Source organism: Littorina saxatilis, linkage group LG17, assembly GCF_037325665.1.
Source record: "Littorina saxatilis isolate snail1 linkage group LG17, US_GU_Lsax_2.0, whole genome shotgun sequence".
NCBI lineage: Eukaryota > Metazoa > Mollusca > Gastropoda > Littorinimorpha > Littorinidae > Littorina > Littorina saxatilis.
This window is the reverse complement of record NC_090261.1, coordinates 59,496,710-59,521,769: the sequence shown is the minus strand read 5'-3', so window position 1 is coordinate 59,521,769 and position 25,060 is coordinate 59,496,710. Positions and strand designations below refer to the sequence as shown.

At 40.4% G+C, this 25,060-nt stretch overlaps 1 protein-coding gene across 3 annotated transcripts in view; it reads right to left on the bottom strand.

Moving 5' to 3' along the window:
• Window positions 1-1,570: 1,570 nt before the first annotated feature.
• The window catches only part of LOC138951865 (thioredoxin domain-containing protein 16-like), a 40,470-nt gene continuing 16,980 nt past the window's right edge, over window positions 1,571-25,060 (bottom strand). For all 3 annotated transcript variants that reach the window (XM_070323424.1, XM_070323422.1, XM_070323423.1), the window contains exons 7-21: window positions 24,218-24,308; window positions 22,831-22,993; window positions 19,701-19,858; window positions 19,149-19,200; window positions 18,578-18,710; window positions 17,882-18,031; window positions 16,718-16,958; window positions 16,100-16,233; window positions 15,666-15,750; window positions 14,871-14,997; window positions 14,017-14,177; window positions 12,696-12,789; window positions 12,137-12,233; window positions 7,269-7,370; window positions 1,571-4,679 (exon numbers count right to left, since the gene is read on the bottom strand). In XM_070323424.1, the coding sequence (XP_070179525.1) occupies window positions 4,477-4,679; window positions 7,269-7,370; window positions 12,137-12,233; window positions 12,696-12,789; window positions 14,017-14,177; window positions 14,871-14,997; window positions 15,666-15,750; window positions 16,100-16,233; window positions 16,718-16,958; window positions 17,882-18,031; window positions 18,578-18,710; window positions 19,149-19,200; window positions 19,701-19,858; window positions 22,831-22,993; window positions 24,218-24,308 (1,991 nt within the window). In that variant the 3' untranslated portion in view covers window positions 1,571-4,476. The remainder of the gene's footprint in view (window positions 4,680-7,268; window positions 7,371-12,136; window positions 12,234-12,695; window positions 12,790-14,016; window positions 14,178-14,870; window positions 14,998-15,665; window positions 15,751-16,099; window positions 16,234-16,717; window positions 16,959-17,881; window positions 18,032-18,577; window positions 18,711-19,148; window positions 19,201-19,700; window positions 19,859-22,830; window positions 22,994-24,217; window positions 24,309-25,060) is intronic.

Sequence of the window (25,060 nt, the reverse complement as noted above, 5' to 3'; positions counted from 1 at the left end):
CATTGAAAACTGATCAGCGTCTGCTTTTGCGGTATTTTATTCGCGTATGACACGCACTCAGTGAAATCAGGCGACTGCATTTCAAATCAATACTGCTTAAAGTTGTCATCGCAACTTCAAAGATACTGAAATAGAACTATTGTTTTCCAAAGCTTTAGACCAACGGCCATAAAAAAAAACAATGAATAGCTGAATAAAATGGACAATACTAATGGAAAGACAGCACGGACAGTTCATTAACAAGAAAAGAGAAATTTCGCTTCTTTTATCTTCACAGAAAGAATTAATGGACCGTATCACTGCGCAAAAAAGACAAGCTTCTTAAAAAACTAATGAAGCGATCGGTCTGGGTGGGTGGGTTTTTTCTCACAGTAACGGGCACGTATTTACATAAAGTCAAGTTTTGACTAACTGACTGTTCGACTGAGATAAGGGTGGTGGCCCTGTAAGTGTGCAAGTGTGTGTGTGTGTGTGTGAGTGTGTGTGTGTGTGGGGGGGGGGGGTGCGTGTCGATCAGTGTACATGCGAGTGTGTGTGTGTGTGTGTGTGTGTTGGTAAGTGTGTATGCGTACGTGTATGCATGCGTGCGAGCTTGTGTGCGTGCATCCGTGCGTGCGTGTGCGCGTGTGTGCCTATGTGCATGCGTGCGTGCGTGCGCGTGTGTGTGTATGCGAGCGTGTGTTTGGCCGGCTGACTATGATAGACAAAATTGTACTTCAGGTGAAGAAAAGGGCAAGTTCCATGAGGGTGCTTTATGGGCTATTTGAGGTGCCTTTCGGAAAACTTTTTTTTTTTAATATTTTATTATGATTAATATTTAATATTAATTATATCAAAGCCTCTTTTTAGTAATGATGGATACTCATTTACTATTATTAATTGCTTAGATTTGCTTCTTGATGAAAGAGTTTAGACACCCTTTAAATGCTGATATCTGCCTTTTGCACGTTGTGCAATAAAGCTATGAAGGTAGATTCTCTGAAATGAGATTGAGCAAAGTACGTGGTATTGATTCTCTGTATGTGTCCGAGTACAGGAAACTGCTTGGCCGCGCGTGTTTTTAGCTTTTACGTGTACGATTTTTTTTTTTAAACCAAGAATGGTAGCAAAGGTAATGCTTGTTTTTTTATTCTGAATTTTAGAACGTTGGCGTGCAGTCTATCTGTTTGTTGTTTCTTTACGTGTACGTTACGTACAAAGATGATGCACTTGGTGAAATTCGAGCTTGAGCTCTGCGCCAATTTTACTGCAGATTAAACTTGTAGAAATAGATCAAAATGACCGCTTGACAAACCCTTCATTGTTAATAACTTGTTGACACAGATAATCGATAACCCTCGGAGTTGAGTCTGTCCACTGCATATTTCAAGAATGTGCCAACAAGGCCTTTTAAGTTTTCTGTGAATTATGTATGATTAAACCTCCGGAAATATCTCAGCAACAAACAGAAAGGGTGAAAAATTCCTTGGTTCATTGATCATAGAAAAGCAAAGATTGATGACAGACAAAAATAAGTGGGAACGTGTCACAAACGCCCTACTATACCGGTCAAACAAGAAAAGCACACAAATTCTGTTTTTCAAAATGTTTATTTCACATCCTCAACGTTGTTTGATTTGAGACAGTTATATACAGTGGTACCTGTGTGTTAAGAGATCAGCATAGGAAACATAAATAGAGGATGAAAACCGATTGTTCATTCCAATGCTTGTATATATATATTCTCTCAGGTGCAAGGACACTGGTTCAGCACAACTCTCACATACTCTATTGCCTATGCCGTATGCATTTAGAGCTCTTACTTCCCTTTGTTTTTCAGAGCAAAGAAAACAGCCCAAAGTGTCCCTTCTCTATAGGTGTCCGTTCATAACAGGCATGCATACTTTAGTCAAAATAAATACACCAGTGGACATCAGAAGGTAATTTTGATTGGGAGGTGTCCTCTTGCTAGAGCAGCTTCACATTACAAGTACCACTGTTACTGATTTCAGAGACAAAGCTGTCATCAACAATGAATGTATGCTGTTCTTCCGTCACAGTCAACTGTCTTGACATGGATTTCACCCAGTCTCATCATTTCCAGTAAAAATGCATGGAAAATAAAAATATATTTTGATAAAAAGGAATGTCTTTGCCATAACAATTAAAGCCTGCTGATCCAGCTCCAAGTCACAAACAAATATCCCCAAGCCCCAAACAAACGACACAAAATTAACACAGGCAAAAAAAAGCATAAAGTGAATGAAAATCTCCTTTTATCTTCCTTTTTTCAATGTTTTGATTCTGTGCAAAAATTCGTTGAGATTCTTTTTGATATTGTCACTGATAAGCATACAGCAATGAATATCTAGATATATTACTTTCTTTTAAAGGTAAAACATTAAAAAAAAAAATGAAGAAAAAAATATCACCGTAAAAAAAAATTCATTTTACAGCATTTCTCAAACATGGATGCAAGATTGTTTGATATGCAAAATACATGCACTCTGTTCTGATTCTGTTAATATGCATACAGCCATAGTTTTGGTATTTTACTGAGGATTAAAATGTCATGTGCCTGCCAGACAACTAAAGATAGCTCCTAATCGTTTTGACAGCAAACCAACCAATGTTGATGTGATTAAAGAAAATACAAGTAAAAGCTTTTATTCCCAAAACCATTCATAAGCAAAAATGACAATTAAAAACAACCAACACAAATAATCACACACACACACACACACACACACACACACACACACACACACACACACACACACACACTACCATTCCTTGCACAATGTAACACTTTTGTTGTCAAAAATACAATAAAAATCTAAAAATAAACTTTGAAAACATACATCAACAAAATTACACAGAACCTGATTGGAAAAATCAAACAAAGCAACTACAAAACACAAACTAAAGTCCAATAAAGTTGGATTTCTAGTTAAACGTAAAATACTGGCTGATTATGCTTTTATAAACCATCTCACATCACTTACAGATGTTGTTTGAATTGCACAAATATTTCTACGTAAGACTGAATGCTTAGGATGTAGAAAAACAGACAAAGTAAAAATACTCAGAAACTACACTCTCTACACATAAAAAGACTAAAAAGCACTGTACTCACATTAAAATGACGAACATGGAGCAAATAACGGCAACGTTTCGGCGTTATTTGTTCCGTGTTCGTCATTTTAACGCAAGTACAGTGCTTTTTGGTCTTTTTGTTGTTCGCTCTCACATACAGTCGCCATTGTTTATTTGCTCTCTACACATATATATAAAATTATTGCAGATTCAAAAATTTCTATAAGGGGACAAAATTGGTAAAAGCTAAATATTCATTCAATAAATAAGATTAAAAAACATTTATCTAAAGCCCTCATCCAAGTCGGAGAAAACTAAAATTTCTCTACATAAAATTGTAAGAAAAAGCGAAAGGATAAAAAAGGCAGGAAAGTATGATCACTCCAACTTTGTCATCCACACAGATACACCTCACTGAAAATAACACTTCAGGCCTAAACATAACTCTTTTGATATCAAATGCAAAATACGCTCCTAGTTGACAAACAAAACCAATCAAAACTGATCTCAGATACCAACGGAGACAAGATTAGATCACCCTGGGCCAAAGATGACCCACTAACATCTATGAAGACCAAAATCAGCAGATTAACTAAACTTGTACATCACTTTAAAAAATAGTAATAAATAAAACAAGCAAAAATATTATTACATATTTGCCTGAAGTAAAGGGATATAAATTTCAATAAAGATGATTACAATACATCGGAAAAAATCAGACAATTAAAACGTTTCCTCTTACTTTTGACTAATTCAGTAATTTAGGTTCTGTTCACTCAAAAAGCCTCAGCAGTATTCTGTGATTAAACAACAACAGTAAACAAATATTTTGATTCCAGGAGCATGATGACAAGAAACGGAAAAAAACAAGTAAAAGCTAAAGTCATCAGACATTATCACATCAACACTGCAGTTGACCCACTGAACATCCGACTTTTCTAGCAGATGTACATGTATGTGTGCAACAAACATACCCTCCCCCATACCCTGGCTCTCTGTATCAGCAGCACGAACAAAAGGTTGCATTTTACGGGTTAGCTGTGCTAACGACACTTACCTTTTCACAACTCTATATCATCTCTGCCCTCTACATGTTAAACACATGTCTTTACAGCTAGTAATTTTACTGAGCTCATGAGTACAATAAAAAAATAAAAAAATAATTATCAATTTCATAACCCTGTTCAGGACAAAAATAACCCACTTCCAACCAAATAAAATTTCAATAAACAAAACCTGCTCTCTTTAACTAGTGAACAGAGTTCTTTTTATGTTTATAGGTGCAGTTTGAACTATACTTTTAAGGCTGTCCTAAGTTGACTTCATGAAGACAAAAATGTATGCAGTGAGTTTCTGGAAGTAGACTTCACAAAGTTGAATTCGCCCAATTATTATCAAGCTTTACAGCTCTGTATGTCTCACGACTTTTTCGTCCCCCTTAGTGGAGCCCATAGACGGCATAGTGGCGGCTTTGTGCGATTTGCCCGAGTAGAGGCGTGACTGCTGAAGCCCTAGGAGGGTGGAGCGTATGTCCGAGTCAGATTCCTCCTCCCCTTTCTTGCTGTCATCGCTCTCATCAATAGCCCCATAATCAAACTCCTCATCTGAAGGTAAAGAAAGGTATGGTTAAGTGAGGTAAGTGATGTATGTTATGTATCAGGTCAGGTAAGGTAAAGTGAGGAAAGCTAAGGTCAGGTAAGGTAAAGTGAGGAAAGCTAAGGTCAGGTAAGGTAAAGTGAGGAAAGCTAAGGTCAGGTAAGGTAAAGTGAGAAAAGCTAAGGTCAGGTAAGGTAAAGTGAGGAAAGCTAAGGTCAGGTAAGGTAAAGTGAGGAAAGCTAAGGTCAGGTAAGGTAAAGTGAGGAAAGCTAAGGTCAGGTAAGATAAAGTGAGAAAGCTAAGGTCAGGTAAGGTAAAGTGAGGAAAGCTAAGGTCAGGTAAGGTAAAGTGAGGCAAGCTAAGATCAGGTAAGGTAAACTGAGGAAAGCTAAGGTCAGGTAAGGTAAAGTGAGGAAAGCTAAGGTCAGGTAAGGTAAAGTGAGGAAAGCTAAGGTCAGGTAAGGTAAAGTGAGGAAAGCTAAGGTCAGGTAAGGTAAAGTGAGGAAAGCTAAGGTCAGGTAAGGTAAAGTGAGGTATGGTAAGGTCAGGTAAGGTAAAGTGAGGTATGGTAAGGTCAGGTAAGGTAAAGTGGGAAAAGTTAAGGTCAGGTAAGGTAAAGTGAGGAAAGCTAAGGTCAGGTAAGGTAAAGTGAGGAAAGCTAAGGTCAGGTAAGGTAAAGTGAGAAAAGCTAAGGTCAGGTAAGGTAAAGTGAGGAAAGCTAAGGTCAGGTAAGGTAAAGTGAGGAAAGTTAAGGTCAGGTAAGGTAAAGTGAGGAAAGCTAAGGTCCGGTAAGGTAAAGTGAGAAGAGCTAAGGTCAGGTAAAGTAAAGTGAGGAAAGCTAAGGTCAGGTAAGGTAAAGTGAGAAAAGTTAAGGTCAGGTAAGATAAAGTGAGGTATGGTAAGATCAGGTAAGGTAAAGTGAGGTATGGTAAGATCAGGTAAGGTAAAGTGAGGTATGGTAAGGTCAGGTAAAGTGAGGTATGGTAAGGTCAGGTAAGGTAAAGTGAGGTATGGTAAGATCAGGTAAGGTAAAGTGAGGTATGGTAAGGTCAGGTAAGGTAAAGTGAGGTATGGTAAGGTCAGGTAAAGTGAGGTATGGTAAGGTCAGGTAAGGTAAAGTGAGGTATGGTAAGATCAGGTAAGGTAAAGTGAGGTATGGTAAGGTCAGGTAAAGTGAGGAAAGCTATGGTCAGGTAAGGTAAAGTGAGGTATGGTAAGATCAGGTAAGGTAAAGTGAGGTATGTTAAGATCAGGTAAGGTAAAGTGAGGTATGGTAAGGTCAGGTAAAGTGAGGTATGGTAAGGTCAGTTAAGGTAAAGTGAGGTATGGTAAGGTCAGGTAAGGTAAAGTGAGGTATGGTAAGGTAAGGTAATGTGAGGTATGGTAAGGTAAGATGAGGTATGGTAAGGTCAGGTAAGGTAAAGTGAGGTATGGTATGGTAAGGTAAAGTGAGGTATGGTAAGGTCAGGTAAGGTAAAGTGAGGTAAGGTAAGGTAAAGTGAGGTATGGTAAGGTAAGGTAAGGTATGGAAAGGTCAGGTAAGGTGAGGTATGGTAAGGTAAGGTAAAGTAAAGTGAGGTATGGTAAGGTAACGTAAAGTGAGGAATGGTTAGGTAAGGTAAAGTGAGGTATGGTAAGGTAAGGTAAAGTAAAGTGAGGTATGGTAAGGTAAGGTAAAGTGAGGTATGGTAAGGTAAGGTAAAGTTATGTAATGTGAGCTAAGGTCAAGTTAGGAAAAGGAAGTCAAGTCAAGTCAAGACAGCAACAGAACTCATCAGAAACAGAACTCTACAATTGACAGGTGTCCAGCCGGCGACATCGAACAAACGTCATGCTATTATAAATACCCTGCGCTCTTCGTCGGCAGACAACTCTGCAGAGTCTGCTATGAAGGATGACGCAATAAGCTATGTTGCCATTTAGCGACGCGGCGGCGGCACAATGGCGATAAACTCGCGATGCCGCTAGCGAATTTCGCTGTGAGTGTTTCCATTAAAAGCGGCGCGGCAGCGAGATTTTTGTTCTTTCTAGCTTGACTTTTTCTTATAAATCGGTCAAAAACTCACACAACCATACCGTAAATTAAGAAAAACTTTATTTGAAGCTACTTGGTTAGAAAATTTAAAAGACGAGAAATGTAAGAAAAACCCTCTTTTGTTTCAACAAAATGTTCAAAAAGCGGAATGAACACGGTGCCTTTGACAACCTTTGAAGAAATTTTTGCTGGACTATGTTCAGCTCAGGGAATACAATGTATCTGACGAAAAAAAAGTCAACATAGACTATAAACCTGGTTGTGGGGGGTCCTCGAATGTTTGGAAGGACTTAGGCCACGCCCACTTTGGACGCGAATATCGTGCCGCGGCAATTTTTTCGCTCCCTGGAGCGAACAAAATCTTGACGCCAAACCGTCGCGCGGTACGTCGCCGTCGCGTCGCACATATGGAAACACGCGTTCTTTGATACTACTGTTGCGATCGGTTTTGACGCTGCCGCCACCTCGCCGCAACCATCGTGCCGCCGTCGTGTCACGATATGGAAACACAGCTGTAGTCTCCCTGTGAAATAAAGATGGGAATGTACAATGCACAACTTACCGTCTCTCATCTGCTTCTTCTTCTTGGCCTTGTCCTTATCCATCAGAGCCAGGAAGTTGTAGTGGCGGCCACTCGGCTTCCACACCCCTTTCTCCAGAACCTCTGAAAACCCATGGCAACAAATCATGTAAAACAAAATACGCAAGCAAGTAGTTAGTTAGTTAGTTATTGCTTTTTGGGTCCAGCGGACCATATAGGCCAAATCAGGACCCCCGCAAGCAAGTAAATAAGAGCGTTTTGATTATATGTCGCAACAACAATGACTGATTAACAAGATTTGAGGATGAAAGTCGCTTGTTTGTTTTAATGCTTGAGTTCCGGATAACTCTCACTCACTCTATTACACATGTCGTATGCATTTAGACCGCTTACTTCCCTTCGTTTATCAGATATCTAACAACAACATATAAACAAGAAAAGCAAATGCTCATGCAACTCATCATCATCTTATGTTATATGACACAAAAATGATATGACGCTCTAGCTCCATGGACATAAAGAAGAGATAATTCTTGCTTATTGACCTGAACTTAACGGTCCCTTGTGACTTAACACAGTCACTTCCTACCCCACCTATGTTGACCAAGGTTTTTTTTTAGCTGAGACCAGTGCTGCAGCAGATCACTCAGAATTGTAGTAACTGTGTAGAACTGTGTATCAACACGCTGGAATGCAGGCGTTAGATCGACCTTACTGGAAGCGACTGAAGCAGGCATGGGAATTGAAAATTGTAAAAAAGGCTGAAAATTGAAGACGCAAAGCGTCAAGTCGACGGCGCGAGGCGCCTAGGCTTACTAGGGGGGTCCGGGGGCATGCCCCCCGGAAAAAAATTCTCTAAAGAACCCAGATGGTGCAATCTGGTGTCATCTGAGCTCCAAGTTTGCCATTAAATTCTGTTTTTAGAATCAGAATTTTTAGTACCAATTTTTGCTTTATTGAAGAAAAAAAATATATACATGTATTATATGGTTTAAATTTGTTAAAAAAATTGATCTGTTGAGACAAACAGGAAAATGTAACTTGTAACACAATCTGTGCAATCTGGTTTACTCTCAAACATAAAAGTTCAAGTAACTGAGGCGGGCGGTAGCAGTGCGTGAACAAAGTACGGACAGTTTTCGCGGACTTTTGCGCAAAGGCAAAAGTAACCGGTGCTTTTTTAGTGTGCCTCCCCCCTTTATTTTTTCGGCGGACATTTTTGCTTTTTGGGCGGAACAAAAAAAAAGATTCGGCGGAAATCCGCCGTTCGGCGGACAATTCCCATGCCTGCTGAAGTGACTGTGTGTACGGATATATCCGTACCAAGTCAGATAGAGCCATATGAGTGGGTACGGATATATCCGTACCTAGGAGACAATGAGTTCAACAAAATCAACCAGACTTAGGTCATGTCCAGAGATCATCAAAAGACACACACAGGGTTTGAAATGGAACAAAATTAACAAGTCACGTAAGGCGAAAATACAACATTTAGTCAAGCTCAGTCGAACTCACAGAATGAAACTGAACGCATTGCATTTTTTTCGTAAGACCGTACACTCGTAACATCGTCTGTCCACCGCTCGTGGCAAAGGCAGTGAAATTAACAATCCAGAAAAGCGCGGTAGCGGTTGCGCTGAGGAGGATAGCACGCTTTTCTATGTCTCTATTCTTTTTAACTCTCTGAACGTGTTTTTAATCCAAACATATCATTATCTATATGTTTTTGGAATCAGGAACGGACAAGGAATAAGATGAAATTGTTTTAAAATCGATTTCGGAAATTTAATTTTAATCATAATGTTTTTATTTTTTATTTTCAGAGCTTGTTTTTAATCCGAATATAACATATTTATATGTTTTTGGAATCAGAAAATGATGAAGAATACGATAAACGTAATTTTGGATCGTTTTATAAAAAATAATTTTAATTACAATTTTCAGATTTTTAATGACCACAGTCATTAATTAATTTTTAAGCCTCCAGGCTGAAATGCAATACCAAAGTCAGGCCTTCGTCAAAGATTGCCTGGCCAAAATTTCAATCAATTTGATTGAAAAACAAGAGGCGAAGCCTTCACGGCTCACGTAAGAAATCGAGAAACAGTAACACAAACTCAATCACTCCGTCACACATACACACAAACAGTAAGCATACCGTCGTGATATAACCTTGAACGGTTGAAAACGACGTTAAACACCAAATAAAGAAAGACAGAAACAGTAAGCATAAGTGATACGGTGCAAGAGTGCGAGACACTAGATCTAGATCTGTCTGTCTGTATATAGCCTACTTTTTATATTTAGTCAAGTTTTGACTAAATATTTTAACGTAGAGGGCGGAATCGAGACGAGGGTCGTGGTGTATGTGTGTGTGTGTGTGTGTCTGTCTGTCTGTGTGTGTGTGTAGAGCGATTCAGACTAAACTACTGGACCGATCTTTATGAAATTTGACATGAGAGTTCCTGGGTATGAAATCCCCATACGTTTTTATCATTTTTTTGATAAATGTCTTTGATGACGTCATATCCGGCTTTTTGTAAAAGTTGAGGCGGCACTGTCACACCCTCATTTTTCAATTCGTTGATGACACAACCATTTGTCGAGGGTAGCGTAGGCACCCGGTCTGCTCCCCGCCTAAAAAAGGCCAGTGCCGTTCCGTCTTCGAGGGACTGCGTGGGTTTCATTTCGGAGTTTTCCTTCTCCTAGATGAGTTTCCTTCCATGGATGATGAGCCTCCTCTACCCTCGTTTTGAATTCAGAGTGGTCTTCTCTTAGGATAGCTGCCTGCCAGGGTTGACGAGCCTATCCTGCCCGGCTATTTGACCCATAGCTGGAGGTTGGTTCGTGGGCACCTGGGCGTTTCCACACACCGGTGGGCCCGCATGCCGCACGTCTAGGGGCCAACCTCCTCCGAGTCCTTGTAGTCTAGCCTGGGGCCTTGCGGTACCCAGTTTACGCCTGTCGCCGCGATGGAGGCACTACATAGGGCTTGTTGTGGAGAGGTTATTGTACTGGCAGGAGAGACTGACGCATTCTGCTCTCTTTTCGCATTGTCCTAAAAAGGACAGACGGTGCTAGCCAGCGGTGAGGGCTGAAAGCGAGAAGTGACAAGCACAAGACACTTCGCCAACACACTAGACACGTCACACAACCGTTTGGCAGGCTTTTTTCAACCAAATTGATTGAAATTTTGGTCAAGTAATCTTCGACGAAGGCCGGGGTTTGGTATTGCATTTCAGCTTGGTGGCTTAAAAACTAATGAGTGAGTTTGGTCATTAAAAATCTGAAAATTGTAAAACAAATATTTTTTTTATAAAACGATCCAAATTTACGTACATCTTATTCTTTATCATTTTCTGATTCCAAAAATATATAAATATGTTATATTTTGATTAAAAACAAGCTCTGAAAATTAAAAATATAAAAATTATTATCAAAATTAAATTGTCCAAATCAATTTAAAAACACCTTCATCTTATTCCTTGTCGGTTCCTGATTCCAAAAACATATAGATATGATATGTTTGGATTAAAAACACGCTCAGAAAGTTAAAACGAAGAGAGGTACAGAAAAGCGTGCTATCCTTCTCAGCGCAAGTACTACCCCGCTCTAGTCTTGTCAATTTCACTGCCTTTGCCGTGCGCGGTGGACTGACGATGCTACGAGTATACGGTCTTGCTGCGTTGCATTGCGTTCAGTTTCATTCTGTGAGTTCGACAGCTACTTGACTAAATGTTGTATTTTCGCCTTACGCGACTTGTTAGTACTTACGGGGACACGACAGCCAGATGGCCAGATCGACACTGCGCTTTCGACAGCGCTTACTCGCGCAGACACTGGAAACACGCTGTGCAGATTAACCTGTAGGAAATCTCCTTTGGTATCTTCTATTTTTCTGGAGCTACGAAACCGAACAATGTGAAATTGTGTTCTCCGAATCGGCGAACTGCAGCTCGGTGATAACTGTATCTATACCACAATCCTTCACGCGATCTGACCTAACCTTGACCCCTGACCTGGTCTACATACCATACACGACACAAACCAGTCAGCTGTTTTTACCCCCCCAAAACCCCCCACCACCCGTTTTCTTTGGATACACACTTTAACTACATACGTGCCGACAAAATGTTGATCATTGCTTCAATACTTTGAAGCTGTTGCTTGGATAATAACCAGGTAAAATTAGTATTTCGGTGTTCAGTCAAATGTTAAAGTTTCTATCACATACACACACACACACATACACACGCACACACAGACAAAAGTTAGCATCGCATAGGCTACACTTATGTGAGCCAATGAGGGTGTGACAGTGCCACCTCAACTTTTACAAAATGCCGGATATGACGTCATCAAAGACATTTATCGAAAAAATGAAAAAAATGTCTGGGGATATCATACCCAGGAACTCTCATGAACAATTTCATAAAGATCGGTCCAGTAGTTTACTACTCTACACACACACACACACACACACACACACACACACACACACATACACCACGACCCTAAGTGTCTCGATTCCCCCCTCTATGTTAAAACATTTAGTCAAAACTTGACTAAATGTAAAAAGGAGAACATTTTTGCGTGTGGATTATCAAAGCAGCTAGGCAAAGCAAAAGCACCCGGCTCTCTCACAGGTCAAAGGTCCACTTCTTAGACAATTTGAAAATTGCAACCAAATCTTAGCAATTGGGTGCTTTCTGAGCATAACTTTGGGTGAAAGAGAGATCGACAAGGGGAACAGGCTTTGGGCATTTAGGAAGGAGGAAAATAGGCTTTCATTGAAGAAAATCCTCCAGAAGGAGGATGATTTCAAGCCCTGCTCACAGAGACTAAATATCATCTGACAAGTTTCAGCAGCAGAACATATCCTGACTTACTTGTGGGTGGCAGGGAGCCATCCTGAACATCCTGTATCCATGGCAACAGCATTCCGTCAGACAACACATCTGCGCCTTGAAGCACATAGACTTGGCCCTGCAAAACAAAATATGTAGAAATACATAACTGGCATTAGATACAGTGGTATCTGCATTCTAAGATCTCTGAAAATCTGAAAAAAAAATTTGTTTGTACTTCTATTTTATTGTATTGTATCATTTACCATTTTACAGATTGTATATTTTATCATATTTTGCACTGTAATCAGCACATCCATTACTACAACTTTCTATATTATAACTTTGATGCTGTTACAGAGCTGTAGGACCTGAGGTGGTCTTATTCGATGACCTATGAACAGTTGTGACTTCTCTATCTCCTAAGACAATGGAGAAACACTGACCACCAAAAAATATGTGAAAATCAAGTCTTAATAGGGGGTGAATCTCGAAACAGAGGAACATTTAGATGGTATGAACACAAAATCTGAAAAAAAGCAAGATATAATATCAATCATGACCACTTCTTTTTCAAACTAAATCTCAAAACCATCCTTACCTTTTGATGGTTGACAACAGCAAAGCTGGGTACAATTGGTTCCTGCGTGTAATTGGCAAGTATGGCTTCCGCAACTTTGTTTCCTGTCATGCTCCTACAACAGACACAGAAAAATGAGAAAAGTGAAATATAATTATGAGAAATGCATTAAAATTCTTGAAATCTTTTGGACATGATCCTGGCTGCATAGTTACAGCAGAAAAGTCCAAAAACAAAACAAGGAATAAGATGAAAGTGTTTTTAAATTGATTTCGAAAATTTAATTTTGATCATAATCTTTATATTTTTAATTTTCAGAGCTTGTTTTTAATCCAAATATAACATATTTATATGTTTTTGGAATCAGGAAAGGATGAAGAATAAGATGAACGTAAATTTGGATCGTTTTATAAAAAACTTTTTTTTTTTAAATTTTCAGATTTTTAATGACCAAAGTCATTAATTAATTTTTAAGCCACCAAGCTGAAATGCAATACCGAAGTCCGGCCTTCGTCGAAGATTGCTTGGCCAAAATTTCAATCAATTTGATTGAAAAATGAGGGTGTGACAGTGCCGCCTCAACTTTTACAAAAAGCCGGATATGACGTCATCAAAGACATTTATAGACAAAAAGAAAAAAACGTCCGGGGATATCATTCCCAGGAACTCTCATGTCAAATTTCAAAAAGATCGGTCCAGTAGTTTAGTCTGAATCGCTCTACACACACACACGCACAGACAGACAGACAGACACACACACACACACACACACACATACACCACGACCCTCGTCTCGATTCACCCTGTATGTTAAAACATTTAGTCAAAACTTGACTAAATGTAAAAAGGAAACAACAGTAAACTCACACATGTTCAAAGAAAACAGAAATAATTGTGGTCTCTTGTGTACTCACTGTCTCTGAGAGATTAATTAAAAAAAATATCAAGTTGTAAAGATATTGTTCCCAGACTCAGAGGATAAAAGGTCAGTTTGACCTTGATAACAAATAAGTAATGGCCCAAATGTCCTAGTTTTGTCTGCTCGGTAGGAACATTGATAGTTAAAAGACCTCCTGCATATCAAACTATCAGACGGTTAACCGGTTGGGGTCAGACCAATGCGTCGATCAGATCAGAAAAATATGCATCAGTGACTAGAAGACTGAGGCCGGGGAAAAACGCTGCTTGTGCTTTGAACTTTTGCTCACTCTCACACACACACACGCACGCACTCGCACGCACGCCCGCACGCACGCACGCACGCACGCACACACACACACACACACACACCCACACAAACCACCTTCTCTCCAAGACATATGAATTCTCAAAATGTACATACATTTTACAGAAGATAATGCCCGGTGCTTTGTTTGTCTTGATGATGTTGCCAATAGTCAGCAGCTGAGAGGAGGCATCCTCTGAACCAGACTCATAGAACAGGATCCCAAATGGCTGTTTTCTGGCATACAGTGCCGGAAAGTTCAAATGAGTCAGCTCGGGCTGGAAGAAAAACACACCCAAAATTAGCATGCAATTTGTATATGTGCAAGTGACTTTATCAGTACAGTGGAACCCCCCTTTTAACACTCCGGATTTAAGACCCCTTCCCTTGTAAGACCGTGTTTTCTCCGATTTTGTGTTCATAAAGTCTGTATATTTAACCCTATTTAAGACTCCAATCTTTTAGACCCAATTTTCTTTTTTTCTTCTTTTATTTTCTAAAACTAAAAGGGGAGTTCCACTGTATCTAAAACCTAGTCAGCATTCTATGTATAGACAACAGCAGCAAGTAAAAGTAATGCAACCGCCCTGATATGGCCCTTCGTGGTCGGCTGGGCGTTAAGCAAACAAACAAACAAAAGTAATGCAGAACCTTCCTCCTCGCTCCTGAGGGAGTGAAACGAACAAAATTTCATCCCAGTCACTGTTATATTATCACACGCGCGCACAGATACCCCCATCTCTCCTTAAATTAAAAATATTTATACTTAACATGAACTACGAATTTACAGAAAGATAGATACCTACACACACATGCATTCACCATAACATGTTTTACACACACACACACACACACACACACACACACACACACACACACACACACATACACACACACACACACACACACAAATCATTCAATCAAGATTAATCAAATGTATGATTTTTTTTTTTAAACAAGCATATCATTACCAGAAGATTAAACTGTCCTTTCAGCAGGAAGTCTTGGATGGATTGCGCGTTTAGATTTTCTGACAAGGTTTCAGTAGGCTGGTACTCATCGTTCAGTCGTACATGCAACACTGATCCAACTGGATGGCTGCTCACAATAAACAAATTAATCCATTAATTCATTAATCCATTAATCAATCAATCAATTGAGCAAAATCAATTTATCAATGCAGCAAAAATATTTTTAAAAAGAAGGTTCTATTTTATGCACTTTGAAGTTCAATCGTAACGACTGAATTTAAGCAAACCAGAAAAATGTATTTATAATGCTGTTGTTACCAGGTGCAGGATCAAAGCACAACAACCACCTTTGGAGTCAAAGGCCAGTCAAACAGGATTGAGAATTTTAGAGCTAATTTAATAGCCCTATAATACTGCCATGGGTACGCAAAAGTTCCCAGGAGCATACAAGGTGACAACAGTAGCCAGACCCCATCACAAACAGCTACTCCACATCTCATTGGTGTGCTGTCTTCCAATGTACCAAAAGCTTTGAGCTACTATAAATAGTCCACGCTTTGGCAGGGAGACAATCCATCAATGGGAGGCAACTGCCTGCGACAAGGGGGACTACTGCATCACCCCATCACATATTGCAAGGTCAAGAGAAAGTGTTCATCTTCAAATTAATGTGCATACGCATTAACACTTAGGTGTAAACACCAAGTGAAAATGTACACAAAACAACAACTTGAAATAAGCACAGATTTTTGAACATTAGAAAAACCCGACAAATAAAAATATAATTTTACTTACGTCTTCGCATTTACACCAGGACTGACAATCGCAAACAGCATCTGCGTTTCAAGAGCCCTGGCTGCTTCTTTGAAAGCTTTAACCTCTGCAATGAAAATAACCCCTGATCAGCTGACTTTAAAACTTCAACACACACAAATCTCCTTTCTTCTTTCCATTCAATTTTCCCATCCGAAAGTGACATGTTCATTACAATGCTTGTCATTCTCTAATATGCCAGGAGGTTGGTCCCACATAACTCTAACAATTTTTCTCTTGGATATATTTAAAGCGCTTATTTTCCTTGATTTCTTAGATTAAAAATAATACTGACAAAAGCAGTTCTATATAACCAGTCCTGATGTCTGGCTCAAAATTGACTTCTGGGAGTTTCACATTTTCACCAGTAAAATAACGGAAATTTCCAGTTCAAATGAACACTGCCCGTCTCTTACCTTTCTGAGACTTGGAGGGGTTGAGAAGGACAAGGTTGTCCACCATCTGGTGCCTGTCATCAGGGAAACGACCCTTCACAAACGCTTCCACTTCTTCCTCGTTCTTCAGCATCAGGGGCTGCTCAGCTTGTAGCCTGGGGTACGGTTGGCAAAATAATAACCCATGTGCAAACATAGCTATTTACGTATGCCAGGAATCCTTTTGTACTGCTTTCGTGGGCTACACTCGTATTTTCTGTGGTAGACTTTTACATCTTTTACGTTTACTGCCCCATCCTTTAGGCAGCCATATTCCATCTTCCGGGGTCTATGCCAGGAATAATTCATGTCAATGGAAGAGGAATTATTCAAGATGTTTGTAGTTTTTAAAAGGCTTATGCCACTGTTTTTTTCTGACAAGCAGTCATCATTTCTAAAGCTCTGTAAAGGTCAAGAAGATCAAAAAGTGTTCCTGCTAAATCCCAAACTTGCTAAACACAATCAGCTACAAATATAATAATGTAATAATAATAATAAGGGTATTCATATGGCGCATAGTTCCAAACGCCATACAAAAATAATCGTTAAAAAAATTCACAAATAAAAATATCTGCCCAAACCGAACGCAATTTCACTCACAGCGACACCGTACGAGCCAGCACATCCTTGTCAAAAGCGTGTCGGTACTGCTGTCGCTTGCCGCCGTCTCTGTAGATATAGATCATGGGGTAGGTGGTGATGTTCTCCTTGGCACAGATATCGGTCCAGTCGAAACAGTCCATGCGCATGAGTGGATGAGCTGAGGGGTCCTCTCCTTCCTTCAGCGTGGCCTGCTTGGCTTCTTGGTACGGGCCCAGGAACAGCATGCTCTGAGAATCAACTGAAACACGGGAACAATTTTCAGAAATACAGTGGAACCCCCCTTTTAAGACCCCCCCCCCCCCCCCCCCCCCCAATTTAAGACTCCCTCCCTTTTGAGACCTTGTGTTTGCAGGCTTACTGTTCATAACCTCTGTAAGTTTGACCCCCATTTTAAAGAATTCCTCCTTTTCAAGACCTTATTTTCTCAGATTGTTTGTTCGTTCATGGGCTGAAACTCCCACGGCTTTTACGTGTATGACCGTTTTTCCCCCGCCATTTAGGCAGCCATACGCCGCTTTTGGAGGAGGCATGCTGGGTATTTTCGTGTTTCTATAACCCACCGAACTCTGACATGGATTACAGGATCTTTTTCGTGCGCACTTGGTCTTGTGCTTGCGTGTACACACGGGGGTGTTCGGACACCGAGGAGAGTCTGCACACAAAGTTGACTCTGAGAAATAAATCTCTCGCCGAACGTGGGGACGAACTCACGCTGACAGCGGCCAACTGGATACAAATCCAGCGCGCTACCGACTGAGCTACATCCCTGCCCGTATTGTCTCAGATTTGTCTAGGTCTTAAAAGGTTCCTCAACAAAGTGTATGATTTTGTACTTTCAATCATAATTAAGAATTCTAACTAAAACAGATTGATACAGGAATTTTTTCTTCTGTAAAAAAACAGAACAAAATAATTATGATATATGTAAAACGTTCAGATTAAGACAGTCATTGTTCCACGAGAACGTGTTACAGTGGTACCTGTGATGAAAGGACACCCTTGGGACCAGTTAAAAGTGTCCCTACATTGCAGGTGGCCTGTCATGACAGGTCTATTTTGGTAGAGAAAATAGACAAAGGGAATCCAGAAGGTGTCCACTCATCACTCACATAGCAGGTACCACTGTACAAATAACGTATAAAGCCCAAACAAAAATCTCACAAGTAATGTAGAAAAGGACGATGGTAAGCTTCCTTCCCGTCACAGTGGGGTAGAACGTCTTGTCGGTGAGAGCAGGAATGGTGGGAGCTTTGCCGATTGTCCTTCGCATCTCATATGCAACATGCACCACCATGTCGTCTATACTGTCAACTGAAAGCAAACACATTTTTGACATCACTGCAAGGCAGCCAAGGGAATAGTTCAGAGGTAGGATTCTGGGTCTCTTATTGCAATAAGAAAAGATATTTCACATGTTTACAAGAGCTTCGTTGTTGAGAAAACAGAAAAGTTAAAAAAAATCAAATTGATTAGTTCTTTATGTTACAGCTTTTGACACAGTTAACAATACTGAATGGCAAAGCATTGTACTGTACTCTTCTTACATATGGCTGGTATAAGCTGAAAAGAATATCCTGTTAAGCTTCCTTTCAACTTGAAAAAAATAGCTATCAGAAAAAAACCGTATCATAGAAATAAGCAAGCAAACAAACTGTATATGTGCTGACAAATTAAATGTACATAAATATACATGCACTGACACCAACCCTCCCCACAAACACACACACACAGGCCGACGCACACACACACACACACAAACACACACACACACACACACACACAAACACACACACATAAACACACACACACACACACAAACACACAATTAGAGGGGAAACAACTGAAGTGTACTCTTACTGCTTTCATTGTTACCCTCGGTTTCCATGGTAACTTCTTCATGTTCTTTGTCAGACACGGAAAAGATGTGGAAAGATATGAACGCTTCAATGTTTTCTAGCGTCCAGTCCTGCTTAAAAGCCACTTGTTCCCCCTGCAAGAATAATTGTGTACAATGAACAACCTTTCTTGTACATGTGGAACCAAATGACATAACTTATGTGTGTGTGTGTTTGTGTTTGTGTGTGTGTGTGTGTGTGTGTGTGTGTGTGTGTGTGTTGTGTGTGTGTGTGTGTGTGTGTGTGTGTGTGTGTGTGTGTGTGTGTGTGTGTGTGTGTGTGTGTGTGTGTGTGTGTGTGTGTGTGTGTGTGTGTGTGTGTGTGTGTGTGTGTGTGTGTGTGTGTGTTGTGTGAATAAAAAACTAAAAAAACACAAAACATGAGTACACATGGGATAAAAACAACAACAACTCAAGCAGAAGCGTTCATTCCATCCCTTTTCTCACACAGTTCTGTTTGGTTGAAAGCAATTGTCATGCATCTCAGAAACCCAGAAAGATCAAAATGCAGCGATGTTAGTGTCTTTTACTCACTCCTATTTTTGCGATGTCAAGTTGAGGGTCAGTTTGACCGTCCATCAACTCCCTGTAACAAACAAAAGAAGGAGAACATTATCTACATGGAGAGACTCATCTACTGACGTTTTATAATGGGAACATGAAACATGTTTGATTCTAGCTGTCATCAAAGGCAGAATATATCACGTACAAATTCCGTCACTTCTCCTGCATGTCTCCCGCCGAAATAATTAAGAATTTTGAGAACAAAGTTTGTCTCGGTGACTACCACATATCAGCAGTAGAACATTAATGGAAAGGTCACCACCAGGCTGTGCATGTATCGGTATCGTATCTAATTAATATAAGCATAGCTAACATGTGGTTCCAAAGGGTGCAGTAAAATTACCCCATATTTACTGAATAAAATATGTCTATGGTATTATCTGCCTGAGGAAGACCCCAGTGGTCAAAACGTTGTGCTGTGTTATACGTATCGTCTTCGTCAAACACGTGAGTGTAGTATTGTTTGGTCTTTTTATGAATAAAAATTTAATATGTTTCAAGCAAAAAGAAGTTCAGACTCACATCTGTTGAACAAAAAGGCCGGCCATCCCATGCACATCAAACTGGAGAGAATCTACCACCTCTTGCACTTTGTCCTTGGTGGCTTCAGAGTGGAAAATGTAGATGCATGGTGTTTCCTGCGCCTCCTCACACTGGTTGGAGTCAGCCTTAAATTCTGCCTAATGAACACATCAAAATAGAAGCGTAAACATGCTGACCACTAAATCTAAAACTTTGGATGGTTGCTTTGATCTCGCACTCTCAGTCCGCTTATCGCCTTTCTCACTGTACTGAAACAGCCCTACTTAAAGTAATCAGTGACATTCTGTCTGCTCTGGATGGTGGTGATGTGTCAGTGCTTACCCTACTTGACCTTTCTGCAGCGTTCGACACGATTGACCATGTCACGCTTCTCCATCGACTTCAGACTCTGTACGGCATCTCCGGTCCACCGCTAGCATGGCTTGAGTCCTATCTCATTGGCAGGACTCAGGCTATGCTTGTCAATGGCCAGATGTCTGCTCCAGCCCCACTTTCTTCCGGCGTTCCTCAAGGTTCAGTACTCAGTCCCATCCTTTTCATCATGTACATTCGGGCAGGGATGTAGCTCAGTCGGTAGCGCGCTGGATTTGTATCCAGTTGGCCGCTGTCAGCGTGAGTTCGTCCCAACGTTCGGCGAGTGATTTATTTCTCAGAGTCAATTTTGTGTGCAGACTCTCCTCGGTGTCCGAACACCCCCATGTGTACACGCAAGCACAAGACCAAGTGCGCACGAAAAAGATCCTGTAATCCATGTCAGAGTTAGGTGGGTTATAGAAACACAAAAATACCCAGCATGCTTCCTCCAAAAACGGCGTATGGCTGCCTAAATGGCGGGGTAAAAAACGGTCATACACGTAAAATTCCACTCGTGCAAAAAACCAAAAAAACCACGAGTGTACGTGGGAGTTTCAGCCCACGAACGCAGAAGAAGAAGAAGAATCATGTACACTAAGCCCCTCTCCACACTGATTCAAAACCATTCTGTTTTAAATCAGTCTTTTGCTGATGACACCCAGCTGTATAAACCCAGTCCCCCTGCAGAGACACATTCCGCCATCCAGACCATTCAGACATGCATCACTGATGTTAAATCTTGGATGGTCGATAACAAACTTATTAGCTGAATGATGATAAAACTGAAGTCTTACTGTGCAAAAAGAACACTACATTTCCCTCTCCCCAACCTGTTTCTGTTCAAATAGGCAACACCGACATTCTTTTCTCACCATCAGCTAGAAACCTTGGATTCACCCTTTCATCTGACATGACCCTTAACAAACATATATCTTTAGTCTGTAGAGCAGCTTATTTTGAGCTTCGTAAGATCAGCACCATTCGCCACACACTCTCCTCTCAAACAACTACTAACACTCTTGTCTGTGCCTTTGTTCTTTCTAAACTTGACTACTGCAACTCTCTTCTCTCTGGCTGTCCTCTGTACCTCCTGCATAAACTACAAAAAGTCCAAAACTCGGCAGCACGCCTCATTCTCAAAGCACGAAAATGAGATCACGCAACACCACTTCTTCACACACTGCACTGGTTACCTATTCAAGCCCGCATTGACTACAAACTGTCCACCCTCTGCTTTAACTTCTTTTCTGGCTCGTCTCCTGCTTACTTCTCTGAACTCCTCACCGTCTATTCTCCAGCAAGACAACTCCGTGCCTCTTCTGACTGTCGCATCCTTACCATTCCACACACCAAAACCAAAACATACGGACAACGCACGTTTACTTTCTGCGCACCCACACAATGGAATTCTCTCCCCTTTCACATCCGCCACTCTCAGTCACCCCAAGCATTCAAACGAGCACTTAAAACGCACCTCTTCAAGAAATACAACCCCTGATTTTGTTTTCTCAGTCCATCAGTAGGCTACATGTAGTGTATTTGTTGTGTTAGTGATAATGTATGTAAACATCAGTATTGTTGATGACATGTTCTGTTTGATTAAGGGTATTCAGCTGGTATTTCCTTGTTTTTCACTACCTATTTTATTCATGTTTTTATTACTTGGTTAGTGGAAGAATCTTTTGTAATGTATGTTTGATGGTGTATGCTTTTAATTAAGCGTTGTTGACTATGAATGTAGATGTAAATGCTTGTATAACTGTGTTTTAATTTTAAATGTGTCAAGCGCAGAGAGCATAATTGTAAAGTTATGATGTTGCGCTATATAAATGCTCATTTATTATTATTATTATTATTATTATCTTGCAGTGACTGCCCAGATTGCTGCTTAAAAATTCATGGCTGACTTGACCTCAACAGAAATTTAAATCATTGAGAAAACTGCGTCAGAAAAACTCTTAAATATATCTAGATAAATGACACATGCTGTTACCCACTAGTCTTTGTTTATAACCACTTGACTGTATGTATGTATGACTACCTTCTCATGACAATCAACAACAAGCATACATTTGAACAAGGGAGACAACAGCTGTAAATTGCCTTGTGACTTTCAGCCAGCTTATTGCTTCCCTTAACACCATTTTCTCACTTTTTAGCTTGTTTCAAAAAAACAAAAATGTTTTGTATGTTATAACTTTGTATCTGATTTAGTCATCACATTTCTCAGGCAGTCAATGATTTGATTTAACCAAAGTGCTCCTTTCCTAAAAAGAACTTTTTGGTGAACGGATATATCAGACTAACCCTGGAGAATGTGCTCATGATTCTTTGATAGCATGGATAGTGTCCCTTGACACAATAGACCTTTTCGGTATCTGAGCAGCTCTCGCGAGATATCCGTGAGACACGCTCTTTGTTAGGCTTTGAACGTCGCAAGAACTTCTAACCTCAGCTTTCGCAGCTCCAACAAGATAGCTGTACCACATGCTTTGCTATGCTTCGAAGGTTCTTGGAATACCGAAAGGGTCTATTGCCAACCCCTGAGTGTGTGTGTGTGGGCGTGTGTATGTGTGTGCGTGCATGCCTGCATGCATGGTGTGTGTGTGTGTAAAAAGGAGAGAGAGTGCGCGCCTCTGTGTGCATGCCCAGCGTGTGTGTTTGCGTAAATTAATAATCATGCATATTTGTGTGTGTGTTCTTCTTTTGTTTTCCACACTGCCATGATGGGTTTTTTAATTTTTTTTATTCTCACCACTTTGGGCCAGTTGAGCTGCCTGAAGAAAGTGGCCAATGACAGCAAGTTGAACTCCCCCCTGTAGTTGACACTGCGGCAACCCGTGGCAGCGCTGTATTTCTCGCGACAGTACAGCACCCACATGGCCACAACCGAGTTTTCTGAGACTAATTCTGCATCTCTGTCAACCAAGAAAGAAATAACGTTATTCCTTTTACATGATTCTCTACGATGTTGGGTGTTCATAATTATTCAAAATCATTTCTTTGAACCAAGCGAGTAATAACATTATTCCCTTTACGTGATGCTCTACAATGTACGTTAGATGTTCCACATTATTCAAATTCATCTCTGTAAATAATAATAATAATAATGATAATAATAATAATAATAATAATAATAATAATAATAATAATAATAATAATAATAATAAGGGTATATAGCGCCTTACAATCTTAAATATAATAATCTTAATTACAGCAACTATACACAATTAGAACTTTGAATAAATGGAAACACAATCACGTACACAATACACAATTCAAATGACTCCAACTCTATTCTATGTTTGCTTTACCATCTGCACAGTTTTTATGTTTATGCGGTGTTAATTCTTTCATCTCCTCTTGGCCTTTTTAAGAAATTAATGGATTAAAATAATCCCCACTCTGCGCAGAAATCAGGCAGGCTGTGGATTTTGGTACATGTATGAGACGGGCGCTGTGGCGGGGTGGAAAGACGTCGGCCTCTTAATCGGAAGGTCGAGGGTTCGAATCCCGGCCGCGGCCGCCTGGTGGGTTAAGTGTGGAGATTTTTCCTATCTCCCAGGTCAACTTATGTGCAGACCTGCTTAGTGGCTTATCCCCCTTCGAGTGTACACGCAAGCACAAGACTAAGTGCGCACGGAAAAGATCCTGTAATCCATGTCAGAGTTCGGTGGGTTACAGAAACACGAAAATACCCAGCATGCTTCCTCTGAAAGCGGCGTATGGCTGCCTAAATGGCGGGGTAAAAACGGTCATACACGTAAAATTACACTCGTGCAAAAACACGAGTGTACGTGGGAGTTTCAGCCCACGAACGCAGAAGGTATGTGTCCAAGTGGAGGGCTGGCCTTATCCAGTGTAAAACCCTGGCCAGATCTAAATGGTGAGCTGCATCATTTACACAGGAAGGACTATGCCTTTACTAAACCCTTCCTGTATTCCTTCTTCAAAGAAATTATGTAAAAACTGGCGTCGCCTTCTTCCATCCCTCACACAGACAAAGATACAAACACACAAAGATACAAACACACAAAGATACAAACACACATGGAAACACACACACACACACACACATAGACACACAGACACAGACACACACACAAAAGCACAAATACAGACACACGGGCACAGAAACTTACTGAAGACCAACAATGGTGCTCTGTTCTGTGCTGACGACAAACTTGTACTTGTCCTGATAGGCATAGGCTATTTCCATGAACACACGATGCTCTGAAAGTGTATCGTAAAATCATTGTCCTGATAGGCATAAGGCTATTTCCATGAACACACAATGCTCTGAAAGTGTATCGTAAAATCAGAGTTGTTATGTTACTGTTATGTCACATTCTTTTTCCATCATAATGTTATTTTGTTGTTCTTAGACAGAAGCTTTCAAGAATTTTTTTCATCCTTTCGAGTTGTATCAAGCATCTTAAACTCTAGTACATGTATGTTAACCCTTTTTCCCTCAGAGCGCCCAATACTGTCCGCTGGAGCTCCCAAATGTAGTTCCCTGAAACACAAGGCTGCTACATACCTATGACGCCTGGTGGGTTAAAAGTGGAGATTTTTCAGATCTCCCAGGTCAACTTATGTGCAGACGTACCTGCTAGTGACTTAACCCCCTTCGTGTGTACACGCAAGCACAAGACCAAGTGCGCACGGAAAAGATCCTGTAATCCATGTCAGAGTTTGGTGGGTTATAGAAACACGAAAATACCCAGCATGCTTCCCCCGAAATATAGAGTGCTGTCCCTTCTGCGCCGAGCGGCTGCATTTCAGGGCTCTCTCATATTTCGTACTGTGCGCCTTGAGTCGCCTTGTGGTGAGATATGTGCGCGATATAAATTCTCTTATTATTTATTATTACTAGGACACATATTCGTTTCCATGTCTACTGGCTTCCTGAGATGTTGGAGCATTTATTATTTCGGAATACTTGCAGTACTTAATTTTCTTTGCTATGATTTTTTCAAGTTTTT